A 16,934-nucleotide genomic window follows, 5' to 3' on the forward strand; every position below is an offset into this window, starting at 1 on the left:
ATTTGACAAATCAACATGAAATTTCGTTAATATGTAGTAATTACTATTGGCAAAGCGAATATCTCTAAAGTCGCAATTCACTTTAATTCTAACATAGCTCCAGATGAGCTAAATATACATTATTAAAATAGTACTTTAAATATATTAAACCATTTATATCAACAGTGACATTCACAGCAACGCATATATTCGTTCCTCTTATTAGTATCGGGACCTAAAAATCTATCTAATTTTCTAATCCAGTAAACTATGCGCTCTATCAAATCATTTTAATTGAAATACGTTGTAACACAATAACTAATTACTAAGATAATAAATTTACAACCTGCGGGGTTCATTCTGATTTTATAAATATTATTAACAACATGATGCCAATACCCTTCCCTAAAAACTAATCTGTTTACAAATATGAGGTGAATCAGAAGTTTTAAATTATGGTATATGAAAAGCGGAATGTAATATACTACAATAAATATCACCACCAGCTTTTTAAGATCTTATCTTAAAAGGATTTTTGCAAATTGAATGTGACTCCTTTACACTTGCAAAAAGGAACATGTTTCCTTATTTTTCTTACAAATGCATGGGGATTTTGTATATGTCAAACAAGTACTTGCCCCAATAAACTCACTGCTGTAAGTTTTGTTCTGACATCAAACGATCTTCTGTTACTTCGAAACCAAAATCACAGGTCTAACGAGAGAACCTATCCAAGTGTAACTCTGACTTCGAGTCGAGACTATGGCCATTGGATACCTTGTCCCAAAAGAACATAACACGAAAAGGGATACATCCTCGATCGCAACCGTTGCGGAGATATAAGCGTGAAAATTTAGAAATTGAGCTCCATACTATACATTACAAAGTCAGATTCCGGGTCATTTTTCTCGGAAACGGTCAGGTAAGGAAACTCAGCGAATACATATCAAATTAATGTGGGGAGCACAGCACCTTTTGAATGAAAAATGTATGTTCCCGGGGCACTCGCAGGGTCCCAGGCGGGGTCCAACTCAAAATTTGCAAATGGAACCGGGGGTCAAGTAGCATATTGTATAAAAGCTATTGTTAAATAAAAGAAGATAGAACAAATCTCAATTCTCTACGAAAACCCTGTGCAAACGGGCAACTGGTCAAAATCTCAATACAACCTACATCAGAAAATCTATGTCCACGTTTCTAAATCCGTCAAGTTGAGACAATAACAAAACAGAAAAACACGTTTAAAAGTGCAAGGTATTGAAGTAAAGCAAATTGGTGCAGAATCTCTCTCTCAAAAGCACTCTCCGATATATTTTATTTCTGCACCATTATTTCAGTTTTCTGCAACCCCACTCCTCTCCAAGTTACCTCACAGTTTCAGGGTCACTCCTTTTTGTCTTTACCATCATGTTTCTCGTTCAGCAAATCCTCCGATAGAAATTTCACAGTGCAATCTGAGAATTTGGGGTTCCGATGCGCGAAGCATGTATCGTTGCCTTTTGACCTTATCACCCTCCACGACGATTGCGATTGACAATGTATCCTTTCTCTTCTAGGACACAAAATCCAATGGTCATGGTCATTCTATGGTCCATTGGTCATTCGAAGTCACACTTATACTTGGATAAGGTCCGTTGTGCGACTCTGTGAGAGAGACTGCAGCAATTTGCTTTACTTTAATACCTTGCACTTTCAAACATGTTTTTCTGTTTTGTTATTGTTGCAACTTAACGAATTTAGAAGCGAGGTCATAGATTTTCTGATGTAGGTTGTATTGAGATTTTGACCAGTTGCCCGTTTGCACAGGGTTATCGTAGATAGTTGAGATTTGTTCTATGTTCTTTTATTTAACAAAAGCTTTCATACAATATGCTACTTGACCCACGGTTCCATTTGCAAATTTTGAGTTGAACCCCACCTGGGACCCTGCGAGTGCCCCGGGGACATACATTTTTCATTCAAAAGGTGTTGTGCTCTCCACACTAATTTGATAAGTATTCGCTAAGTTTCCTTACCTGACAGTTTCCGAAAAATCTGACCCTCGTAAGTGAACAATTGTGTCATCAATACAGTGTCGCTAAAGGTACGTATAAAAGAGCTTAATAAGTGCCCCTTAATACTCCTGCTTGTAGGTGGGAAGCCGTCAATGTCTATTTTTTCCATGATGATACTGACAAACCCTGAATTCATTTATAGATTGCAATGGGTTTATTTCTTCGTTACCTGTACTAAGTATTCTTCTGCTGCAACTTTAAGGCCTTTTCTACATCATCCCAGCCAGACATCACTACAAAATTTTCCAAATATATGTTCGATGCAGAATAAACAGCAGCTTTCTTCATACCGAACTTACTAGTGTAAGACCCTGACAGAGTATGGATAGCTGAAAGCAATTTGCACAGGTCTTCTCCCATTTTTCAGTAAAAGGTATGAACAGGCAATAGTCGTATAGAATCAACAAATCTATTGCGTAACCACATTTCTTGTAAACCAATTCGATGTAGAGTAGGCCAATGAAACAGTTCTAAAACCATTACGTCAATGTCATCACTAATGGGAACAATTTTGGTGAACCCATACTGGGATATATGTTTAGAATGAATCATCATTCTAAAGTCAGCTTCCTCTACTAATAATCAATTTATTTGTGGATGGTTAACTTGCATTCCATTTTTCAAAGATGTACAGTTGAATGTTATCTCATCATCACCGAAGGCACTAAAGTGTAGTCGGTAGCACATGGCACTTCAATCAAAAACGCCATCCATATTTTTCAATTAAGTCTAAAATAGCAGTTTGTTCCTTGAAGATCCTCAGAAACTAGTAAGTTAAACGGCCAATGGAATGTCTTCGGAGATGGAAAATATATGCATAACAGAAGCACTATTTTGCCTTCGCATTCTCTCGTGTTCTTTTAGTGATAGTTTGTGGTGCTATCAAACACATAATCGACCCTTCGCAGTTCTTCGTGATGCTAGGAATATACGTAAAGTAAAAAGAAGCTACTTAACCAAAAATTTTCTTGTCAGTTTTCATCATTTTCCAAGTAGAATTCATAACATCTACAGAGTATCAAGTTTTCCGATCCATTTGGAACAGGTGATCGTTATTGGTGATAGTTATAGATGTTTCTAGTTCTTCCAATAACGCTTTTTGTGTGTGGTTTCCTCGTAAGCCGTTCTTCATCGAGGAGTAGAGAATTATTTAAATGTAAAACCACGTGTAAGAGTAAAATCATTATCTTGTAATTAAAAAGTGGCTTTTAGAAACTCCTCAGCTCTTGGACACTCATTCGTAGACACGATTATGTGATTTTTTGATTCCAAATAACACTCAAATGCTGTCGCTTAGATGTATCTCCTTGAGGACTGTGGTGACGTGCTCGTTTCCTTGAATATTTCCAAACATTTTCCTTAAAATTTGATTAAGAAGTAGTTTCCATAGTCTCACTTGTTAATGTTTTCTTCTCCCTTTCAGCCTGCAAAGGTGTCTTTTTATAAGTATACTGTTTATAACATGCGTTATTCAGATTATGGTCAAATATTGTTTCCACATTTATAGAGCACAAACGTTTAGCAACAATGTCATTTCGCATTTGGGCAGCTGCCCTTAAATTTTCTCTGACATTTTCAGTAGTAAATACACAATGGTCAATTACATTGCATATGATGCATGAATTTTTACTATGTAGGAACTCTCTACAGTTTTGTGGCATCCATATTTTCAAATCAGAAGCCTGAGGGGAAAGGAAAACGAAACTTATAAACTAAATTAGGACACTTGAAGTAGTTTCTAGATTATACTTAAAATTGTCATAGATATGAAAAAAATTACTGTAGTGTAGCAGGCGTCATATTTGATGAGGAATGCCTGTAAAATGTGTTGAATATCCAGGTAAATTAAAAGTACTTATTACGCCACTTGCTAAGTTTTCCTTAAAACAGTCAAACAAGCTTTCATGTTGATTAGTTAAATATTACCAGCGATATAAAGATTTGTGTGATTGAATATACGCCATCTTGGATGATGTTACATGTGGAAAATCTGTCGGATGACCACCTAAATTCAAAATAGTTACAAGAACATTTGTTTAACAGGAATTAAAACTTATAACGAAATTTTGTATTAATTTTAGTAAAATATTACCAGAAGTGTGAATATTTTTGGAATTGAGAAGCCGTCATCTTGGATGACGTCATCCCAGATAAATGTGTCGGATGTTCACTTTAGTAAGAAAAATACTTACCAGGACCCCTGTTAAGTAAATCTTGAGAAAAGAACGAAATTGCATGTCAATCAGTCTAATATTAGTCGAAATATGAATATTTTTGTGATTAAGCAGCCGCCATCTTGGATGACGTCATCCCAGAGAAATATCGGGTGTTCACCTTAGTAAAAAGATACAAACTAAGACCCCTGCTAAGCAATCCTCAAAGAAAAAACACAAAATTACATGTTAATCAGTCCAATATTAGGCTAGATCTGAACATTTTTGTGATTAAGTAGCCGCCATATTTGATGACGTCATATCCGGAAAACATACCAGATGACGGATGTCCATCCAAGTAAAAAATAATTAGCAAGACACCTACTAACGATTTCTAAAGAAAAATTCTCCATACTCATACTTTCCTACAGAACCATAGCTAGATCCAAGACTATTTAACGAGAAAATATTCAAAGATGAGACATCCACCAATTGAATGATCTCACAAGGTTAATTCAAATGTTACGGATGAGTGTAAATAAAAAACAAATGAAATCATTAAGCGTAACGTTCCATGTTTTTGGCCATTAGGCTAAGAGAGACGAATGATTAGCTTAATGATGATCGAAGAATCGGTAGAATGAGAATGTGGGAGGGAACGTGAGTACCCAAGAAAACCCACAACAACAATGTTGTCCACACCACAAACTTACTTGGTTCGAATGAGTATATATATATCCATGCATAGTTTCCGAGGAAATTGAGGAAAGCTATTTGTTCTGTAAACTTGAAAATTGATGATGTACACTGATCACCAGTTGAATTAGAGACAACTATCTAATACCGTGCACCTTCGGCTCTGATAACGGCAGCTACCCGCCGCGGCATGGACTCCACGAGACACCTAAAGTATTGTTGTGCATCTCAATCCATATCTACTGCAAAGTCTCTCACAAAGAGCGCAGGTTGATCGGAAGAGGGTCTACAGCCCGAAGGCGTCGTTACATAGCGTCCCAGATGAGTTCGATGGGATTGAGGTCCAGTGACCGTGATGACCAGGAAAATGTTGTCAGATCAGAAAAGTGCACATCAAAGCAGTTTGCTATCATCCTAGAAAGGTGGGACGCATGGTCCTGCTGAAAGTTAAGGCCACCATCCGGATGTTGCAGCCGATGACTTGGTCGTCCAGAAGATTGTGGAAGTGGTCACCTGTGAGGGATCGTGTCACACATGTTAGAGGACCCATTTCAGTCCACATAAACATGCGCCATATGAGAATACCACCACCACCGGCCTGAACAGTTTCCTCTTGCGCGATGGATAAATTGTTTTGTGCGGTTGGCGACGCACCCGTATCTGTCCATCGGCATGTACCAATGCGAAACATGACTTATCTGTCCAGGCAAACTTTTTCACATTTCCACGGTCCAGTGGCGGTGTTCCTTTACCCATCCTAGACGTTGTTTCCTCTGTTGTGATGTTAGAAGGGGTACTCGCGTGGGCCGGTGGCTTCTTACTGTACCCCGTGGCGAGTAGGTAGTTGTGGATTGTGTGGCTGCTAGCGCGGAGTTGTTGTCTGCATTAAACCTATACGTGATTTGACGGACTGTGGCCCGTCTATCGACTATTACGATGCGGGCCAATCGGTGCCTATCCCTGTCGTCGACACGCCCCTGACCGCCGTAGGTTGCCTGTGCGGGTGCGATTTTACAGGCAGCCAAGTACTCACGATACACCTTTGATACAGTTCCCTTTGAAAATCCGAGTGCCGCAGCTGCTTCCGAAATCGTCCCACCCAGTCGTCTGGTCCCTAAGATTAAACCACTGTCAAATGTACTCAGGTCCTTCGTCTTGCCCATCACACACTGCAGATACACAGATACCGAGAGAGGAAGCACACGGCAGCAGTACACATGCGATGCGTTTCATTCGCAAGCACTGGTGGAACCTCTGTAGGGCGGGTTCTGCAACTGTCCTGTTGTCTCTAATTCAACTGATGATCAGTGTATAATAACAGCGCCATCTATTACTGAATATAAGACAAACTGCTGCAAACTGTACGAAAGAGACTTGACGAGTTCGAAGTGGAAATCATTGTCGTGAATTCTACGTGTATTTATCTCACGCATATGGCATCATTCGAGCTATTGTGTACCGTGACATCTTCGCGAACTCTCACCATGAACAAAACATCCAGCTATACCACGAAATCATCTCTCCGGTTTTATCATGAGGTAGTCCATCTGTGTTATTCTATTCCATGTCATTACTGTAAAATGTTTTGATGCCAGTCCAATGAATTTTTACACATTTTAACTGTTAAAACAAAGTTTGCATCATACCCCACTGAGCTATGGAAAACCTACAGGAAGGATTGGGATGGAATTCCTGTATTCTTGCTCCAACGTAGTTTGTGACAGTAGAAATTGTGATCTCGGGCAATAGTCCTTAATGCTGGTGGTCCCATAGCATAAAATCGGAGGTAGTGGCACGCTTGCCACAGGAAAGTTATACTTTCAAAATAAGTTGAATATAACCTGATCAACCTTCTGCAATTATCTTTAAAAGGCTACATGAATACAAGCCATAATCGATACGGAATTTTGCACGTGCATCCTCCTCAGAAACTGCTTCGTCGTACCACCTACGGGTAGAGAAATGTTTGAAAATTTACTCCGAGAAATATTAGAGAACAAATTACAGAAATGAAATTCGTTCTATGACATAATCAAGTAGCATTCAGTATATAGTGTTTCTAGCGTTTTTCTTTGAATAGCAAAATAATAATTTGAAATAGTAGCAGATACAACAGAAAATGTTTAAAAGTAAAACAAATTAGAATTTCTATATTTCAGATGAATATTCAAACTATTTCTTAAACTAGGCCAGGCTCTTTAGGTTTTAAAACTAAAACCAATGCTTTCGATTGTGCAACACACTCGTGGTGACGTATTTACCTTTCTGACAGTTGATGTGGGAAGTTAGGGTTCGACCCTCAATCAAAGACTATCTCGTTTGTATTCCATGTTAGTTCTACGTTACGCTTTCTCCCCTGTTTAAAAGCGACTTCAATCTCCAAAAATACGTTAGTTTTCGTTATTATCTAGGAAGATTGCGTCTTGATAAATATATACAGTATATTCAGAATTGACATTATTGACAAAAGGTTATCTGGAACTTTTATAAAACGAGGGATTTAAATTTTAACAAGTAAATAGATATCGTCAAAGACACTAAGGAAGTATTTATACTTCAATGGTATGAATTAGATATTCAAAAAGTGTAAGAATTCAAGTTGGATACGAATTCTAAATGATGATGATAGAAAAGTCAGCACACGGAACGGCTTAATTAAGTTCATAACTCGGCGTGTTACAACGTTTCAGACAGCAGGTCTGAATACTTCTGTACTTGACTTTTCTAACAGATATATGTACATCCGTTTTCAACTCACCTTTCGTGTGTTGTTCGACACTCATGATTACATGAACCATGTGTTAATTATACGTGTAAAATAACGCGCCTCCGACTACAAAGAGGCGCCCGATGGAGCATGACGGTAGTGGAAATGTGTTGACCAAAACGTGAATTGTTACCGAAAGTAATGGTTGAGATTGACCTTGTATCACCTGAATGGCCCGATATTTAGTTAATATCCAAACATACTAAGAAAGCATCCATCGAGATTTGATGCCATTTAAAAGAAAAAAGAAAAAAAAACATTCTTCCAGTCCAGACGCAAGAATATTTACAGAGTATAGTATTTTATTCAAAGAACAAACAAATATTCTGCATTTAAGACATTGAATTCCTTTGAGTAGAGCCGGAAATTTCACTATCGGAAAAGATTGTTGTTATTGTGTTTGAGTTTAAATGTCCCTTTCAGCAGCGAGGCTACATGAGACGTGAACCTATTGATTAACGTGGAATCCGAACCACCTGAGCCCCCGCCCGAAATCAAACCCGGGTCTCCCACTCAAAAAGCGCGTATGCTAACAACCGCTTAGCCACGGATGAGCTTCACTATCCGAAAAGAGTCTGGTCCTCTATACTACCATATAGTTTACTACAAAAGCAATTTATTGGCCAAGTACAAAAGCACCACCTTATAATAAGTTTCAGTTACAGCGATATTTGGCATACGTAACTAGTATTTATCGTATGTTAAATTTGAGTAAAAGCTGTTTGGCAGGTTTGGTGTAAAAATGGAAAATATGTTCGTGTACTTAGCGTTCAGTCTCAAGCTATAACATGAAATTACATAGATGAATCATAATTCTTAATCACTTCACACAAATAACTTGATACTTAAACACAAACCATATTTCACACAAAACTGCACTCTATGAAAGGATTTGCATAAAGGTTTTTGTTTTAGTCAATACTGTGCAGATGCACACCTAGAAATTTTGTTTGGATAGCTCAAATTTTGGAGGGGATCCAATATTACAAGGCGTAACGTCTATTTAGAATTAAATCGGTCTTATTCTACACTCGAATAGAGTTAAGTAAAGTACTGTGACGTATATTCTCAGAAAAAAATGTAGAATTAGATTTTTTGTAGTGGGAGAAAAAAATCTTTACTTCTCATCAATCATTTTTCTAATACACATGCATAGTTTATCATGAAAGTGTAAAAAATGATGTCTAGTTACGACATTCTGGGAAGGGTCTGCACCCTGTGGACCTCCCGCGTGGATACACCCCTGATATCTTGTATAAAATACAGTAGTAAACGTGACTCATCCACCAATGCCCAGGCCATACTACTGTAAGTAGAAACTTGACATTTGGAAAGGAAACTCCTTTTGACACGAAAACGATTGATAATAAAGGATTTAAAAAAATATTTATCCTCGGACGGGGATGGGGGATAAAAAGTAGGTACCTTTTTCAAGGAATAGAGTATGGATCTTACATATCCTGAAGTTGTGAAGATGAAACTTGATAAGAAACTTCCCATTAAAAACAGCAATAATTTACTTTTACTTTTGGTAACAAACTTAGCAAATTTTACGTTATTGATTTGTCTAAAATTTTATGTACAAATATCTCTCTCTCTCTCTCTCTCTCTCTCTCTCTCTCTCTCTCTCTCACACACACACACACACACACACACACACATATATATATATATATATATATATATATATATATATATATATATCACAGGAGTCCAATTTTTGCATGAGGAGAATAATGTTAATATGTTAATGCAAAAGAATTCAAAGGTCTGAAAACTATACAACCTTTCCACTATTCCCCCTTCCACCATTCCCATAAAAAAAACAGACAAAAACGGCTTCATATGTAATTACATGTGGTAAAGAGGCTAGTTGATTTATAGAACCACAATTACCATTATTATATAATTGTTTATTGGTGCTAAACATAATAAGAATGATTGAAAGAATGCAGAGTATATTATCTGTTTATTTATAAAATTAAAGAAGACACTTTTCTATGGTATATTATTGTTTACTACTGTTTCACTTTAACGGAACCAAGATATGTAATCTCTTTTGTAATTAGTAACACAGCCATCAAATCTATAGTTAAACTGATAATTGCGTTGCTGACCATCCTCTGGGCCTCCCATTAGTATTCCAATCGCTAAATCTAGGAGCGGCTTTAGGAATTTAATTTTCGGTAGGCCCGCTCCCTCGTTTACCGATACATATATACATTTGATTGATTAATGACAGTACGAAATTACTTTTACACTATTGGTTAATGTTATTTGTTAAATAATTATGTACCTTTGATATAATTATCGGAAAATATATTTACTCTTTATTTTGTCATTTTTAGCGTTCATATATATATATATTTTTTTTAAATTTTTGGGTAGGACTCTGCCAACCCGCTAAAGCCGCCACTGTCTACATCTTCACTTTCGCTGTTGCTGTTTTATCATTGACCATCAGAAGTTAGTGACAGGCCTCCTCCCTGAGAGTTGTAAATTCATAATTAGAATTAAAGTTGTGTTTACGCCCTTTTTGCATCTAACACATTTGTGGCTTTTGCCATGATTGTTTAACCTCCTGGTAACATTTCAATTCAATATCGGAATAAAATTCTGCATATTACATTGTTTTATGTAAGAAAAACAAACTACTTAAATTTTCAACATCGTTTTTCTCCAACTGCATGTTTCAGACTTACGCCCTTATTGCATCAAACTCCTCAATTAATGTATGGGTTGAAGTTGTTTCGTGCCCTCCAATTCACCGTCCAAAGTAAATTTAAACGACAGTTAACTGATGAAACCAATATGTGGATTAAATTATTATATCTCCCTTGTTATATTTCAATCTACTGCCCAAAGAAACTTGGACGACTTAAATGTAAAAATGAATATATATATATATATATATATATATATATATATATATATATATATATATATATATATATATATATATATATATGTATGTATGTATGTGTGTGTGTGTGTGTGTGTGCGTTTAAATTAACACCTATACATGCGATTGGATAGCCAGAAATATGAATCCGATTACGGCAGATGAAATATTTGACCAAGTCTGGACAGATTTAATGGCAGTTATACGAGAATTACAACTTATTTTCCAGTCGAGAATGAAATGGCCAATGATAAACATTGAAATAGACTGTTAATCAATCAACATGTCCAGAACAATTCCCATATACCCTTAATATGGCTGCTGTCACTACTCATATTGCTTCCATTTACTGCTAACCCGGCATTTCCATCGCGATTTCACTGAATACAAATTTTCTGAACATAATTATAGAAATAACCAGAAGATGGCAGTGGAAGTTCTACTGCTGGTCACGTCCTCTATTGAAAATACTTTTACTTACATGAGTAGGTTCACTGTCCACCAATCAAATCCCTTCGAGGAATTATTATAGTTCCATACGCACATTTTTAAACTTTAATGCTAAAATTTATTTTAAGTTTCTTATAGGCCTATATTGTTTTGACAGTAATATTAAGATTATAAATAGAAGTAAGCAGTGATGTAATGGAGGATATACGGAAGTGTACGACGTGTACCCACCCAATATTTAAAACGTATATTCACTTTAAATTAGGAATGTAATTGATAGTATAAGGGTGCGTATACCCTATATTTTTGAAAACGGTTCAGCGTGTACCTCCCATAAATTCTAACGATACAGGAGTAAGATTGTTTAATTGTCTCTTTCTCGTAGTATGTAAATATGTAAGTTGGAAAATGAAATGAAATCTTTAAGTTTTACGTCCCACGGTTATGCCGGTTAGGCTAAAGGAGACGGTGATTATGAGAGATGAGTGAAATGGTGGAATGAAGAAAGTGGGAGGAAACGGGAGAACCCCGAGAAAACCCACGAGCACGGTGTTTGTCCACCACAAAGTTCACTTGGCGGAGGCTGGGATCGAAACCGGGACCCCAAGCACCAGAGGTGAACGCTCTACCACTGAGCCACCGCGCCCCCATAATATGTAAGTTGGATAAAAAGGAGTTGCAACATTGCTTTCACGTCAAAGGGCTCTGTCTCTACACTAGAAGACGTCCGTACCTGACAAGGGAATGCGAGGGAATGATCGCTACATATTCATCCGTTCACTTACATTACTACACTATGTTATGACATTTTCATACTTGTCACAAATGCCAAAACTACAACAGCATTTCCAGAACTTTTTGACTGCTGTAATGATACCATTACTACTAACTAACTGTAACCCTATAGCCTACGTCCTTCATTCACTTTACAATCATCATATACATGTATCATCGTATCATTTAATTGACTAGCATGCACGTCTTTGGTGCATGATGTTCCGGGCTCGATTCACAGTAGGAGAACATTAAGAGTGAAGAGAATACGGTGGCTGAGTAAACTGTGGAATAGGCCATGTCTGATATAAGCTTGGTAATGAAAGGGGCGCTAAATTCCAATACAACCTTAATTTACAGGATACAATCATGAAATGTAATACAGTGAAACCTCTACTAAAGGACACCTCTATAAAGCGGACACCTCCCTTAACGGACATATTTTGTAATCCCCAAACACTGTAATAGGAAAAAACATATTGGCAAACCTCTCTAAAGCGGACACTCTCTAGTACGGACACGGACAGTCTTTTCTGTCTTTTATAAGTATTATTTACCTCCGTATTACGGACACTTTCTCTAGAAATAAGTTGAAAAGTGTAGTCAAAATACATTTTTAGTTAGTAATTCATACATGTGTCACCAAGAATGCATTGTGACAACATTTTGCCTCCTCAACTGTCTGCTCAGCAATCCAGATGAAGTGTCTCTGTTTAACAACACTCTTATGTCCTTTGCTTGCATCCAACTCCCACCCAAGCTGTTTTAGACACAAAAGTGATTGACAGTTGCCCGCCGTTAGGGATGACACGTTATGCTACTGTCCCGTTGGAGTCTCTAACCAACCAGAAGACAAATTTAATATTTTTTGCCCTCACGTATATATATTGTCTCAAAAAAGACACTTCAGGACTGCAATTACCCCACAAATTATAGCACCATACTGAAAACGAAGGAAGTACTGATAAGTGTAAAGTGCAGAGAACTATAACATGTTATTTCCATGTGTGCCCCGAACATAGACTATTGGATGCCAGGGGATAATGCATGTATTATTCGTAAATACGTGATTCATGCAAAAAAAAATCTAATTGTATATTACCTTACTCACTAATTTACATAACAAAATACTGAAACCTCTTGAAGGCGGACACCTCTCTATAGCGGAGAATTTTTGATTCCCCACGGCTGTCCGCTTTAGAGAGGTTTCACTGTATATACATAGCCCTTGTCGCTATCTAATGGTTAGTGCGTATACCTCTGGTACACGAGATCTTGGCTTTGATTCTGGGTAGAAGAGAATGAAACGCATTACAATGGTTCAAATAAACTGAAGGTCTCGTTCTACATAAACTGAAGGATCGTTTGCTGACAGCGGATATAAATACAAATCAGCCAATCTATACACATTTTTTATTTACACTTCAATTAGGAAATCTTTCAGTTTAACGTCTCATGATTACACCCTTTTGATTAAGGGAGACGAATAATTAAGGCAAATGAATCATGATGTAAGAATTGGTGGAATGACAATATGGGAGGAAACGGGAGTATCCCGAGGAAAACCCACGGGCTTACTTGGCCGGAGCTTGAACTAGGGACCCAATGCACCAGAAGTAAGCTCTCTACCACTGAGCCACCGTGCCCCCACTTTTCAATTAGAAAGTGATGTGTAATTACCATTTCCTCGAAATAATCATACTGGAATTATTCATTATAAATGAACTTTACTGTAGCATATTGCAGTATATTTTAGGAATTAACTGATTAAATTAATATATATTTTTTTATTTATATTTTCAGAATCAGTCCCTACCACAACCATCAGTGTTGGTGAGAAGGAGGAGGTAAACAATAGTCCAGAATACACATCGGTGGACAGTGAAAGCACCATCACGACACCTATGAAGCCAGAAATGAACATGACCTTTGTACAGATGGTGCCAAAAACGTCTACAATGAAAGAAAAAGATGACGATGAAGACACCAATACTCCTTCATTAGATGTGGTTGCTAAAAACGACTCTTTGTCCATAGTTTACCTGGAGAACAACTTGTCGGAACAAGTGACAAACATTTCAACAGAAAAATCTAAACCCGATAACTCTTATACCATTATTAATACGGACTCTTCTGATAAACCTTTGGCGTCTATGTTAACTTCCGCTACGCCAATGACCAGTAGCACCTTGTCCACTACACCCAAGACACCGTCAGGGCGCAGTTTGACTGATAGCAGTGGTATTTTGTCACGTCGAATCTCCGACAACACGGAATCAACTACCATGAGGGAAGTCAAATATGAAATGAATCCTACTGGAAAAGGAGGTATGACATACATTTCTATTTCACTTCCATACAGTATAATAGGGGTATATTTTTAAAAAGTTATCAGTTCTTTCGTAGCTAATCGCTCTTTTTTCAAGCGGCAGATCGAGGTTCAATTTATGGTAGAGCATTTGGTTCGGATCCGGTGATTCAGCAAAATCTTACTTCGTTGAGGTGTTGCTCCCCGAATCTAATTAGCATATCTTCAGTCTGCATTATCTTTGGTGGGGCCCTCATAAGGAAAATAGCGGAATATTTTAATAAATATTTTCTCTGTTACTTTCTCTACTGAAAACAGCGTTTTGTATCGCTGTCTAAAACGAGCAAGAGCAAAAAAATGACCATCTATTCTTATTCAAAACTTTATGTTCTTATGCATTTAAATATTTCTTTTTTTTTAAGTGTGAATATTCTTTAACGAAACCAGATCATTTCTAGTAGATGTGTTTGATCAAATTATTTTGAACAAGATCGTATAATGTATTGCGATTTTCAAGTGCTGAGTACTTTTTTAAATAAAAGAACATTTGCTATTGGATATCTTGATTGAGCATTTTAAAAGCAATTCTTCCGCTTACTTTGATAATGGCATCTCTTTCTGAAAAGCGAGGTAATTCTTTGTCTTTCTTTCTTTTTGTTCATTACAATCGTTTTATTAGCTTATCTTGTGTGTTTTTTTTTATTTAATTTAAGTTTCACGCACTTCCATACTAACTAAAGCTCTTAAACATTGTAGAGATATGTAAAACCAATATCAATATAATATTTTCACATGATTTTTGCTCTGGTTTATCGTTTTATTGTAAAATTAATAAATTATTTAGTAATAATTATCTACCGCCTCATGCTTATACAACGCAAACACTCAGAAAGTTTAGCCGGTTGCTGACGTTTAGGTGTTCAGTTGACTTCATATCAACTTGTAGCACTTTTCTTTCCGTAATAATGGGGAAAAAACTCTTGCCTTCTACAGTGCAACTAAAATTATTGAATAAAGACTATAAAGTAAAAAATAATAACTGAAAAAATTAAAACCAATGTTTTTTTTTTATATAAAATTCATTGTAAAAGAGAAGAAGAATTTTGTGAAGACAAGGTTCTAAGAATAAAAGTAGTGGTATATTTCCTGAGACTGAGGCTATTATGGATATTACGGAGGTGGTTCATTCACGCCCAATACTTTTGGTTTTGTGGCTTGAGTGGTGAGAACAGGTTACGCCGGCCAGATGTTTTGTCTGTTCTCTGATTAAGGTCAGTAGTTCGATTCAAGCGCTTGTATTAGTGGCTACGCGTAGGCAGTCACTAACGCCCTCGTCTTTTATTGCCAGCGGTACCAGGTTCGATTCCCGTTGGGTACATTCGATCGGAAAAGAGTAAAATCTTTTTCAGGCCATCCATCTTGAGTGGCCTTCCCTCACTCACAGGCTGCTAGGATTATGCCTAACATAATGGTTTGAGGTCGCTTCCCCCATTGCCCATTTGTTCCAACTCTCCGGGTAACGTGATCACCAAGGGCGTCATCCCTTATTTGTAACGGGCTAGCATGACTATAAGTGCCGAAAGCCCAAAAATTCTAATTTCTAATTCTAATCAAGCGCTATTATTTCTCGCTTTCTAATTTAGACTTCAAGTAATTCAAGTAGTTTCCTGCCGTTTTATGTAGTTTTTTTACTGATTAATTCAAGTAGTTTTTCTACAAGTTCCTTACGTTTCTGCATTGGTAACACAAATGTGAATAGATGAATTGAAGGTGACGCGAGGAGCATGGATTTCCATGAAGACACTGAAAACAATCTCAAGAATTGTTTGATAGATCACCACTAATTTTGACCAAAAATTACGAATCGAGTTCTTCGATGGAGATATTCAAATCGAAAGTGGTAGAAATCAGACATTTCCTTTTTCAGTATTAATCACTATAGAGCAAAACCGATAATAGATAGCAAGAAGAGGTTTCCTGCAGTCGATTAAGCGTCGCAAGAATACATTTCACTTCCATCCTTAATTCTTTACTAAAAACCGAAACTGATATAAATTTACAACAACTTCCATTTCAATGTTGATCTACATACAGTAGAACAAAAAGAAGAAGAGATATCGCAAAGCGTTTTTTAAATTGATTTAATGTTCCAAAAATAGGTACCATCTCCCCTCTTAACCCTCTATTCAAACCGTAAATGGTTGATGAATTAGAAAATAAACATTTATCTTTTTGTGGTGGCTTAGTGGTAAAGCGCTTACATCTGGTGTGTGGGGTACCTGTTTCGATTCCTGGCCAAGTAAGTTTGTAGTGGACGACATCGTGTCCGTGGGTTTTCTTGAGGTGCTCCCGTTTCCTCCCATTGTCTCATTCCACCAATTTTTCCATCGTCATTCACATACCTTAATCATTGTCTCCGTTAGTCTTAAGGGGGTAATCATGGGACGTTAAACTGAAATATTTCATTTCAGTTCATTTAGTTTCGTTCTTTTCACCAATTATTTCATAATCATTCACTTCCATTAATCATCCGTCTCTAGTCTACCGAGTGTAATCGTAAAATGTAACACTAAATATATATATATATATATTTCAGTAATTAGCTTTAAAATATATGAATAAAAAGGTAACTGACAATATAATCTGCATTAATTCACAAAGCATTGAGAAGTCAAAAATAAATAGTAAGTGGTTATATTTACAGTTGTAAATAATAATAATAATAATAATAATAATAATAATAATAATAATGGAGAAGAAATCATCAGATGGTGCCCGCACGTTCATAGGCGTGGAAGAACGTTTGACAGCACTGCTCTATAGAGTAATAGAAACGGGAATCTAACAAGAA

At 36.8% G+C, this 16,934-nt stretch overlaps 1 protein-coding gene across 1 annotated transcript in view; it reads left to right on the forward strand.

Moving 5' to 3' along the window:
• Window positions 1-16,934, forward strand: part of LOC145688544 (uncharacterized) — a 258,781-nt gene that overhangs the window by 220,985 nt on the left and 20,862 nt on the right. Inside the window, exon 2 of the mRNA XM_081762929.1 lies at window positions 13,579-14,103. Within this exon, the coding sequence (XP_081619055.1) occupies window positions 13,579-14,103 (525 nt within the window). The remainder of the gene's footprint in view (window positions 1-13,578; window positions 14,104-16,934) is intronic.

This window comes from Thermobia domestica, chromosome 6, assembly GCF_964235325.1.
Source record: "Thermobia domestica chromosome 6, izTheDome1.hap1.1, whole genome shotgun sequence".
Lineage (NCBI taxonomy): Eukaryota > Metazoa > Arthropoda > Insecta > Zygentoma > Lepismatidae > Thermobia > Thermobia domestica.